This window comes from Jaculus jaculus, chromosome 5 (genome assembly GCF_020740685.1).
Source record: "Jaculus jaculus isolate mJacJac1 chromosome 5, mJacJac1.mat.Y.cur, whole genome shotgun sequence".
NCBI lineage: Eukaryota > Metazoa > Chordata > Mammalia > Rodentia > Dipodidae > Jaculus > Jaculus jaculus.
In genome coordinates, this window is record NC_059106.1 from 28,025,562 (window position 1) to 28,038,161 (window position 12,600).

At 39.2% G+C, this 12,600-nt stretch overlaps 1 protein-coding gene across 2 annotated transcripts in view; it reads left to right on the top strand.

Annotated features, from left to right (window-relative positions):
* Cntnap5 (contactin associated protein family member 5) overlaps positions 1-9,362 on the top strand; it is a 768,721-nt gene extending 759,359 nt beyond the window's left edge. For both annotated transcript variants that reach the window (XM_045150560.1, XM_045150562.1), the window contains 2 exons: positions 2,936-3,007; positions 6,003-9,362. In XM_045150560.1, the coding sequence (XP_045006495.1) occupies positions 2,936-3,007; positions 6,003-6,199 (269 nt within the window). In that variant the 3' untranslated portion in view covers positions 6,200-9,362. The remainder of the gene's footprint in view (positions 1-2,935; positions 3,008-6,002) is intronic.
* Positions 9,363-12,600: the final 3,238 nt, after the last annotated feature.

Consider the following 12,600-nt stretch of genomic DNA (forward strand, 5'->3'; position numbering starts at 1 on the left):
CAACATACTCAGAATGTAGAATAAAAGGAACAAATTAAAGTTGAAATTTTCTGGTGGATTCTGGCATTTTTAGTACTCAGAGAAAAGTGAACCCCACATTCATAACCAAATACAGGTGCAAAAGTCCATTTCAAAATGGGGATTTATTATGAAATTTATATATATACATATATACATACATACACACATACACACACACACAATAATATGATATATTATTGGTAAATGGTAGGTAGATAGATGGATAGATATGCATAAATTACAATAGGTTGATAAGCAGACAGATACATAGAGATGTCTCTGTATTTAAGTTAAAGCATTCACTGCTGGATTGAGGAAAGTTGAAGTCTAAAATATGACTGCAACATTGTAATGGGCAATTGCAGATCAGCTGTGAAGAGAAAAAACACTCAAAATTCCTAGGAACCATGCCGAGAATAACTGCAGAAAGTGCTCATCAGACATGGACATAAGCATGGGATACATGCTCTTTTTAAGTTTTCAATTCATGTCACTTTGTCATATCTGAAGTGTTTGCTCTAAGCTTTAGTAAACATTAAAAAGCTAGAATAATAATGTGAATTAATATGTATTAACCTATCAACATCAACTTTGTTAGAAAAGAAGTCTGGATTAAAATCAAGTTTGCACTGGTTTATGATGTTAAAAAGTAGAGCATGGACTAAATAAAAAAAGGAACCAATGTTAGCTTTAATAATAAAATGTATATGAATGCTGGTGATCATATAAGATTTGCATTTGTATGAAAAAGTAGGAGACATTCCAGGATGGATGCTTGACATAAGGGTATGCAACAGGAAAGTTTTGAGGATATAGGAGTAATAATGGCCAAACGGTTTTTGTTCCTTCCTCTCTCCATTCTTGCTTCCCTTCTTCCCTCCTTTCTGCATGCCACTTACCTGTTTCCACAAGCCTTCCTCTCTCTCTCTCTCTCTCTCTCACTTCCTTTCCTGTCCTTTGGTGACTTTCACATTTTACCTTCCTGTTGCCCTTATAATCTTTCACATACCATCAGCAGCATCACTCCACTGTCATCAGTACACACACACACACACACACACACACACACACACACACGAATGTATACTTCTCAGCATATGTATTAGTTACTTTACTCCTTGCTATGACCTAATATATGAGAAAAAAATCTTCAGGGCAGAAGTGTATATTTCCACTTACAGTCTAAGGGGACACAGTGCATGGTGGAGGGAAAGGCATGGCAGCAGGAGCTCATAGTAGCTGGTCACATTCCATCTGTAGTCAAGAAGATCAGAGTGATGATTGTTGATTTTCAGCACATTTCATTCCTTTCTATTTAGTCTGAAATCCCCACACCACCAAAGGGCACCATCTTGAGTTAGGAGGCATTGTCCCACATCCATCTATCTAATCTAGGACCACCTTCATGGGCATCACTAGAGGTGTGTATCCTAGGTGATATTATGCCATGTCAAGTTGACAGTTTTGAGCAGCACAGCATATGAATGTAAGCCCCAGTATTATTAAATCGGTAGACCATGTTTTGTTCATTAGAACTATCCTACACTTGACACCATAGAGAATCCCTACTAGAAACCAGTACCTTTGTAAGCATGCATCCTTCCCAGTTTAATCTTTGTAAAATCCATTTTCATGTGTCTTAAGGTAAATATCTGATTCTATAATAGTGCGGCACACCTTATTCACTCAGTTCCACAGAAAGTATGAAAGAACTTTCCTGCGGACTTTACAGTTCAGAACGTGATCTTCTCTGGGGATTAATGTCTCCCAGGATGCCTATGGTTCATGCTTGCACATGTATGCATGTAACACACCTGTACAATCATAGCAAGCAGTGAGGTCTAGAAATACACAATATGACAGGCACCATTCCTGAAAAATGCATCAACTTGTATAGTTCTTATAAAAGATGTTATGAAGTAGAGTTTATGATTTTTTTCTCATTTTGCAGATAAGAGTGTTTGAGGGACACATGTCTCCTGATAATGGCATGCACTGTTGCCTTGTGAGTGGCCAAAATAGTTAATTATGAGCAAAGAGAAAGGGCTGAGTTGGGTTAGTGCCAGGCCCTTTCTGACTTTGTTTTTATGGTTGTAGTGATTGAATATGGCAGGATAGTAACTTTGCTTGGAATTCTGCCTGTACCATGAGACAGTCTGAGTTACAGTGTCTTCATTCTACTCCATATATCTGTCAGAAAAGGAAAACAATGCATAGGTCATCATTCCACGAGAATCAAATAACAATAATGTCAATATCTGCTCATTAATATCTAATTTATATCATGTCTTATGTACACACATAGAATTGTCATTGTTCACTTTTAGTGTGCATGCAAATTGTTATTTTGGTCACCAGACCAACACACATCCAAGCAAAGATTCAGGCCCAGATCTGTGAGCCCTTCTCTTTAGTGCTTTTTATTTTTTGTGCCCTATATAACAATGTGGCATGTTTCAAGCATCCATGCTAGTGTATGTAACAGAACAGTTGCTGTCTCAGTGAGCCTTGGAGGGTTGCTGCCAGAGGTCCTAATTCTGTAGCGTTTTGTCCTTTCCTCTTAGTGGGCATGGGTCCAACTTATAATCCTCATGAAGAGAGGCAGGTGTGCTTGGGGTGAGTAGGGTTGCCATGCAGAGGAACTGTCCAAAACTGCAGAATGCTTGGAGGATGACTGTGGGCACATGAGCAAGGCACCACCATCAGGTAGCCTCATTCTGTCCCACTTAGAAATGCATAAAGCTGTAGAAAGATGAGTTGTCAGCAGCACATCTCAAATGTTGGTAGCACTCCTTTCCAAATGCTGATTCACAACTGTTTGCAGGTGTATGGTAGCATTCACAGGTGTGTCTAGCATCCTTCATCCCTGTGCTTTGAGTAAAGAATAAAATCTTATATCTTTTGCTCCATTTAGGCCCCTTTGGAAAGACAGATGAGCGGGAACCTCTTACCAATGCTGTACGAAGTGACCCAGCAATCATTGGAGGTAATGTTGAAGGGAAAGAATGAATATAGGATCCTATACTTGGAGAAACTTATCTGAAGCCTTCCTTACCTATGACCATCTGACACTCAGACCACACCTTGTCTGCCAGAATGTCATCCTTTTCGTGAATAGTCCAGTGTGATGGTGACCAGGGGCTCTTTCCCAGGGCCAGCAGCTCTGTGGCTTCTTCTTCCTCCTCAGATGCACCTGGCAGCTGAGCACCGAGTCAACAGCTGGCACAACTCACAGGCAGGCAGCCTGAATCTTGCTCATCACATGTATTTGCCACTCTTCCTAAAACGCACACAAAATACACCAATAAAATTGCATGTGGGGAAAGCCATGTTAGGGCAGATAGGCCAACCAAGCTTCAGTCCTTGCAGAGTATCCTTCCTCAAATGATGATCTATTTCAATGATATAGTTAGATCTACTGAGCAAGATGAAGGCCATAGGACTATAATTTCAAATCCATCAGCCCACATGGTTACAGCTACAGATCTGGCCTGCTTTTATGGGAGTACAGCTTCCACCTCCCTCCCTTGCTTCTTCTGTTTCCTTACTACCTGTTGGCCTCATTCCTTTTTGTTCTACCTAAATAAATGATCTGCCTACATTAGCTTGATTTTCCCAACTGGATCTTACAATATAGAATGGCTCCCAAGCCTTGTTTAATGTAAGGTGACTGAAAGATGAAAATCATTTCCATCCAAGAGCTACAATCCTACCAGGTATCTCAGCCCTACCTTCTGTGAAACTGTAGTAAGTGGGTCCATATGGAGCTTTTAAAAGTCTGTAGGATCCTTCCATTTATCTTCTATTTAATAAACTCCAGCTAAGAGTCAGCTCTAAGCTAAGTATAGGGATGTGGGATGATAGATGGATCTTGTTCTTGTAGAAAACCCAACTTGCTGAGGAGGAGTTGGACAAGCAGACATCACTAGGAACAGAGAAGTCTGTTCTAAGGGAGGGATAGAACGGAAGTATGTTACCACAGTAATATTCTAGGGCAGGAAACCTTGGCCTTTCTGTTCAAAAGTTCTCGAAACATCAGAGCTGAATTTCTGCTTCAGGGAAGAGAGTTGAATTTGATTTTTCTTTGGCATCAGGAAATATTAAAAAGAATTTTATAATTCTTTCTTCTCCTCTGATTACTGACTTTCCCACTCATTTGTAAGCTCCTTTGAGTCTCTTTTTTAAGAGCAGGAAAGTTATGACAGCTCCACAAGTGCTTCCTGGAGTCTTTGACAACCTGAAGCTCTTAATATCCTCACACTGAAGGCACAGAAAATAGAACCTTCTACCAGGTCATAAAACCAGAGCTCACTGCCTGGAGTCCCTCACTGCTACCTGGGTCATAGGTTTATTACCTTAGGTGGTTTATGCTACCTCATTCTAAAATAGTGTTATACTGCCAAATAAAAAGCGCCTTCCTTTGGATGGGGACACATTCTCCCACTTTCACCCTTTCGCCACTCCTTTACTGGAGCACCACTAAGGTCACAAGAGCTTTCCTGGGGAAGGTTGAGGTGGAGACTCAGAGTTAATAAGGGCAGCCTGTGAAACAGAACTCAGAGAAAGAGTCACCCATGATCAAAGAAAGGGGAGATAGTAACAGAAAAAGGCAAGGGGCTGGAGAGATGGCTTAGCGGTTAAGTGCTGCTTGCCTGTGAAGCCTAAGGACCCCGGTTCGAGGCTCGGTTCCCCAGGTCCCACATTAGCCAGATGCACAAGGGGGCGCACGCGTCTGGAGTTCGTTTGCAGAGGCTGGAAGCCCTGGCGCGCCCATTCTCTCTCTCTCCCTCTATCTGTCTTTCTGTGTCTGTCACTCTCAAATAAATAAATAAAAATTAAAAAAAAAGAAAAAGAAAAAGGCAAGAATTTTGTCATTTCACTTGGCTTTTTAGTTCTCAAGGATGGAGATGTCACAGCTCTGTGCGACCTCGTGCCCAGCAGAGGAGGGAACAGTACAGGAGTGCTGTCCCTGGTTGTTAAGCATTTATTTTCTTTAAACCAAAACAGACTTAAATCAGGAGAGTGTATATTGGGTGGGAGAGATCTACCTACCACTTTTTAGAATGCTAACGTAATTCTGAAAGACTTAATTTCACAGTAATGATGAAGTATACTAACTATAAATTATTCTGGTATGTTTGCATAAGCAAGACTTGAAAATATTACTACAAAATCCTTGACACAGTGAGGGAGGTAACTCAGTGAGTAAAGTGCTTGCTGCACAAGCATGGGGACATGAACTTGGATTCCCCAGTATCCAGAAAATTTGTTGAGTGTGGCTGCATATCCCTGTAATCCAGTGCTGGAGAGGCAGAGGCATGAGGATCCCAGGGGATGACTGGCTAGCTCATATGGCTGAATCAGTGAAGTCCATATTCAATGAGAGATGTGATCTCAAAGAATAAGTTTGAGAGCAATTGAAGAAGTCCACCAAAATTGATGTCTGGTTTCCACAAATATGCATATGCATGCACACTCACATGTGTATACATGCACTCACGCATACATACCACACATACCAAAAAGGGGGTCACCCACAGAAATACTTTCCTATTGACTAACCCCATGTCTATAAGAAGGCCACCAATAAAATCATCTAGTGTTTTAACAGACTTTATCCCTCACTTCTTTGTAAGAGAGAGACTTTGTAGTGATTGAAGGCACAGTATATCTCAACATGCTTTATTTATGTGGCACAATTGTGTTTTTAATTTTTTATACTTTATTTATTTGCAAGCAGAAAGGGAGGAGAGAGAGGTGAGGCAGAGATAGAAATAATGGGTGTGCCAGGGCCTCTAGCCACTGCAAATGAACTCCAGATGCATGTGACATCTGTGCATCTGAACTTATGTGGGTAATGGGGAATCAAACTCAGGTCGTTAAGCTCTGTGTTTGATTTGTTATTTTATTTTCTCCAAAGCACTTTCTTGTTTTGACCAGGTCATCTCTGTGACACCTTCATTTCCTTTCTTTCCCTACAGGAGTCATCGCTGTAGTGATATTCATTACCTGCTGCATTATTGGCATCATGACCCGTGTCCTGTACCAACACAGACAGTCCCACCGTACCAGCCAGATGAAGGAGAAGGAATATCCAGAGAATTTGGACAGCTCCTTTAGAAATGATATTGACTTACAAAACACAGTGAGCGAGTGTAAACGAGAATATTTCATCTGAAAGACTGCAGGCTCACCTAATCTGTTTTTCTGGGGGCGGGGGGGAAGGGCGGTGGGCATTTGCTAATCCCCCTCCCCTTTATCTTCTCTCTCCTGTCTTTTAATTTTGCCATTGCTTTTCTGGAACATACCTGCATCCTCCATAGCATCAACCCCTTGACCCAGCTGAGGAGACCAGACAGCTGTGGCTGTTGCGGTTGTCTCTGGCATGTACAGCAACGTGCAAAAGACCACTGAAGACACTGACTGCCATTCTCAACAAGAAAGTGACACATACGCACCTGTGAATATTCAATCTTGTTCCACTTTGTACAATGCATTCTTCAATTTTGCAGCCACTTCAACTTGCAAGCTCACTTTAGACTTGAGCTCTGTGACTTAGGCATTTAGGTATCAACCCTGCCATCCCTCCCCACATCAAGCCCATTTGAGCCAGGGAATTGGGAATTGAGGGCAAAGAAAAAGCTTTCAGAACTGTGCTCTGGTGTTAGTGAACAAGGAATGTGAGATGATTGTGGTGTTAATTTAATTTACTTATCTTAGGCAACCCCCTCCCATCCTGACTCTACACCCTTTTTACAATGACACTGATCCCCTGGGTATTTTTAAATAGAGGATTACTAATAGTAATCAGTTACATTGGTTATTTTCTTACCACACTCTTCTGGGGCCAATATTTTAGAGAAGCATGTGATAGTATAAACTTAAGGGAAGCATGGAAACAGTAGCTTGGAATGAGAAGGTTTCACAAAGCTGTGAGAAGACAAGATGGTCACAACTTAAAAACACCTCCTCCGGCTGTATAAGATGTTAGCTAGGTTTTTCCTGAGATACTTGTACTGAGGTGAAGGGAAATTTAGAAATAGATGAGCACTTTGCAGTTGCATAAAGAATTCTAATACAAATATAATGCAGTACTTGGCTCTATGAAACAGCTAAAACTGTCTTCACTCAGCTTTTAGGAAAACTGAAAAAGAATTATGAAAAATAACTTTATGAAAGAGGAGACCTACTAAACAGAATTTACCCCATTCTATCTATACCTAAAGACTTGGTAAAGAACCCATATGCAGGTTTCCCATTCTACAATAGATGTGGATTCATTCTCACCACTGGGCTGTTTTCTGAGAGGTTAAAGATGAGCTATTGTATGTGGTACAAGTTCATTTCTTCAGCAAAGCCTCTTTATTCATGCACAGGTGGTGAGAAGATTTCTGATGATGTTGCTATAGAAATGTGCCTAACTCTAACCTTAGGTCACATTGGAAAAAAAGACAAGGAGAAAACTGCATAAATGTTTCAAGATGTTAGAAATGTAGTAGAATGGTCATCAGATATGAAAAGAACGAGGTTGTTCTCCTCACAGGACAGATTTCATTTGCAAAAGAAGTATCATATGTCTGCTGGCTAGCCTTGCCAGTCAGTAACTTACCCATTCTACTCTTCCCAAGCATTATGTTTTTGCCCTTATAACAGTTTCCTATACCAGGAGACTAGTGGTGAGTCAACTATTAGCTTTATCTCACTACAAACCCATGTATTTTCTCCCAGTTTCAAATATTGGATTAAAGATTGAGTTTAGAATCTCAGTCCAAAACTTTGAGATGTTCTAAATATACACTTTCTCTCCTTAACATGTTCTATGATTTCTAACTTCATCACCTCATCATTAGGATGCCATTATCCTTTTACTTATAAATTTATTTTTACATCATTATAGCAAGTATATAAGGATACCTTTTTTTTATTTTTCTAACTTTAATAAGACAAATGATTGTTTAATAAAATGAATGGTCTTTAAATAGTGTTCCTTTTGCCCTCTCTTTTCCCCAAATTTCACTTTTGAATTTTCTGTTTCTATAAAAAGTTTTATAAATTCTTCTTTTGCTTGGCTACCTGTTCCCTTGTCGCCTGAAATAATAACCACCATGAAGTATAGGAAGTTTAGCCTAAAACATCTCCAGTAGTGACATGGCAAAGGAAGGTATGAGTCACCAGAGGGGAATATCTACTTATTCAAGTCCCAGAGAAGGAGTGACATGACAAAGGAAGGTGTGAGTCACCACAGGGGAACATCTAATTATTCAGGTCCCATAGAAGGATGGACCATATTTTGATGGTAGGATGGCTGATGAAAAATAAATAGAAGACTGGTATAAGCCACCTCAGAGGATTTGATTTTCTCATGTACACATGCACACTGGCAGAAAATCATGAGGGGTAAGAGATGTGTTAAGCATATCCTTGCCCCATGTGTTTGACAGTCTACTGACATCCTCCCTGCATGTGCCCATGGTGTAGACAGCACTAGGCATTGACATCCAAAATATAGATGGAGGCCATGATGGTACAACATTACATGTAGTCACAGGGCTAAACCTGAATGACTTCATAACATCAGAGAACACTATGATCTTTTCCTTTTCCAGATAAAAAGCAACTAAGCTTCACCTCAAAAATAATAATAATAATAATAATAATAATAAAGAAAGAAAGAAAGAAAAGAAAAAATTAAAACACTGCAGCTGTAAGCTGTAAGATAGAATCAGATGAACTCAGCCTGGGTTTCCAATGTGCCTCAATCTTCAAGAAATTATACTCTATATACAAGACTCAGACAACATTCTAATATCCCTTTAACCACATTCCTTTCTCGGTATTTTATTCAGGTTTCCTGAGTACCGTTCTTAGTCTCCTTGTCTCCTATGAGCTTTGACACTCAGTCTTTCAAAACTGCTATTCACAAAAAAAGATTTTTATGAACTATTGCTCCTTTATGGTAAGACCAAAAAATACCTGTGCTTTCCAATTCTAAGGGACTGTTTAATTGACAATTTCTACCAAAAATGTATTGGTACAAGCCAAATTATATTTGTTTAATTTAAAATAGTTTAAACATTAACTGCATCATTTACTCTTTGCATAGTGTATATTGCCATGGTTTTCCTGAGAATTTATTGAGAAGAGAAGCAGACATTTATCATTTGCCAGATAGGTGTTCATGAGTAGCTCAGCTTATATTGATTTTAAAATCTAAGGGTGATGTTTTAAAGTAATTTAACTTTCTTTAGTAATAGCAGAGATGATATCATCTTGATAACTACCCTTTGTCAGAGCCATGTCCACCACTGAATAGCAGGATCAGGATTAGAACAAAATGAACATAGACTCCTCATGTTTTTTTTGTTGTTGTTGTTGTTTTTTGAGGTAGGGTCTCACTCTAGCCTAGGCTAACCTGGAATTCACTCTGTAGTTTCAGGGTGGCCTCAAACTCACAGTGATCCTCCTACCTCTGCTTCCCGAGTACTGGGACTAAAGGCACACGTATGCCCAGCTTCTCATGTTTCTTTAGATATTCATGAGGTATAGAATGAGTGCCCATGACTCCAAGGATGGTTCTTGACAGTGGGTATGCAGATATTTGTTGCACTTTGCTTTTACCTTTGGAGAGTTTGAAGTTTAACAGGGTGGTACATATTGTTGCAATAGGAGTATGCATCTATGTCCATGGAACAGACAGCAAATACCCTGCACAATTACTTTGAAAATAACTTGCTAAAGACTCCAAGAATCTAATTTTCTAGAAAATACTTATATTTTTGTTTTTTATTTTTTAATTCAACCTTAAATAACAATTCTGTTTCACTTTCCCAAAGCAAATATCTATCTTGACAGATTTTTTTGTTTGTGTGTATAGGAAGGTTGATCAACTTTTGTTTAATAGCAAGAATAAAAGATCTCTGTGTGTAAAGGGACCTTGTATGAGCTCTGAGTGATGCATTTAAAAAGTCTGTGTATGAATAAGTGAGACCTACATGAAGACCTAGGATCTTATTTGGATTATAAACCATCAGTTTTTACTATTGCTCCCCTCTTTATGTGGTGCTTTTACTGACACTAATTCATGGTATTCTATGACATTGCTCTTCTAAATGTTCCTGACATTGGCTTGCAAGTCTGGAATGCTCTAAAACCACTCTTCATCCTAATGAAAGATTTGGCCCTACTTAGGGAAATCTCTCAGAACTAGATGCCTTCTACCTTGAGTAGTCATTGACTGAAAATTACTCTCCATCTAAATGAGGTCATGGCTCTGTGGCCTAGGTGACTGTTTCTAGCCTTGAAGATCAGAAATATCCTATTTTGCACTCCAACAACAGTTAGAGGAGCCACACTAGGAAAGTTCAATCGAAACATTTCCTTCATGATATCCAGGTACATAGGATCAGATCTGTGGAAAATCTTTGGCAGTTTGTCTACCAATGGACCCCCACTTCAAATTTCTCAAAGTTACAATCCATCAAAACCATGCTGTAACATCAGTCTGCCAAAATGTGTTTTAGACACATGTACTGTTCTGCCACTCATTTTTGCTAAAGCTACAGTTTGGGTAATCTTTAGTCCTCAATTTTCTTATAGGTCATGTGCAGACTAAATCAATAAATAGGCTTTGTTGTAGCTGACTGTGGCAAAGGAGGTTAATGGAAGGTGAAACAGGCAAACTAAAAACTTCCACACTATTAAGAGGATAACTGAGTGCTATTTCATGTCACTCATGCAATTTCAAAATGTTGATTCAGATACACAGTATAATTGAATTCTTTCTATCTATTATTCTTGGATTTTTTTAATATGAACTCCTGTTTCATCTTAATTAAGCCTTGCAGTTTGTAAATATTGGTTATCCCTCATTCTCAGCTCCATGCTCACAATTCCAAAAAGCTGAAATGCTCACTGGGGAGAAAATGAAACATATACACACACATGCAAACACACAGTATAAATTAATAGGGCTGTTATTCAAATATTCTCCAGGATATTCTACATACATATTTGTATGTTAGGGGAAGAAAACATTACTCTTTGTTTTGACAATTGTTGAATTCCTTCATTTAAGGTTATAATAAGTGTGCTGTGTTTCAGTGATTTTTTTTTGTTGTTGTTGTTTCATTTTGCACTAAGGTACTCCGAAGAATAACAGAAAAGCACATTTTGTAGTGAAATATTGTATTTTGTAAGCTAGTTGTCTGTCTTTTGTAATGTTCTTAGTCTACAAAGTGGCTAAACAGACATGAGCAAGGGTGAAGGTAAAATTTGGTTTTGTGTTTTTGCCAGATTTGCTGGGAACTAAAAGAGGAAGGGGAATTCAGGACAGTAACTGTTAGCTGTTGATGGTGAGGAGGGTTCATGATTCCACCATGAATCAGTGATGGCTCCTCTCTCTACTTTCCTGGCTCCTAACTCAGGAGTCTACTTTAGTGCATTTGGACCATTGTCTTACACATTAGGAAAGAGGCAACATCACAGGTTTGCATGAGAAATACTCTACTCATCTTTGCATGACATTTTCCACCAACTACAGTCACACTTCTTTTTTCCATATTTTGTATTTTTCTAGGTGCTTTAGAATTATCACTATAAAGATTTAGCCGGTCCAGGATGATCACCCAAACACAACTTTAAGGAAAATAAATTATCAGCAAGCTCCTTAGACCTACTGCCCTTAATCATATCTTTGGCAGATGAAAGTCCTAAGACAGTGGACTCAACCTGGTAGTCTTTAATTCTCTTTCCTTGTTCTTGCCATTCATTGGTACGGATAATGGGGGGGGCGGGGGCAGAGCAGAGAGCATGCTGGTCTCCATCGTGGACTTGGCATACTCCAAGGAGCTACAACCTAGGACTGTAAATGTTTCCTCTCAGGCCACCCCAGTGACCTGGGCAAACTTTTTATTAAACAGCAGATTAAATTAGGAAAATAGACTTAGGTCATTACCAAAGCCTATACCTGTCAGTCATTATGAGCTGTTTCTATTTTCATAAATATATTGTACCATGCTTTAATCCCAGCAGTAAATTTCAGTGGGCAAGAAAAAGTTATGGGGCATGCAGGATGGTCATTGTTTTAATCTGCAGCCTCACTGAAAGGCCTCCCCACAGTCACCATTAGTTTAACATTATAGGCTGACGTTAATGGAAATCTGACTGGTCACATTTCACATTGTATTCAACCTTATCCTGAAGGTTTTACATGAAATCTTAGCTTAGTATCTTCTGTTTGGATGGCAGTATAAACCACTATAACCTTGTTCTGCCTTAAATACTCTTGCAAAAACAAAATCAAAACTTGCTTAAATTAGCTTAGTTGTATTGTGAAAGGGACTTTGCATTTGGTGAGAATGCCGAACTTTTCTCCTGAACCTAGCAGTAGACAGGCATCCTGTTAAGCTCTGGTTTGTTCAACAGATGCTACTTATCACCAACTTGCCCATGACAGAAAGGTGGGCATGTATGGATGAACACATATAGTAACCTTTATGAATAAAACCTTACTTATTAAAACAAGCAGAACTTCAGACTTGGTACATGAAAATTTCAAATTTCTAGGACAAAATAATAGCA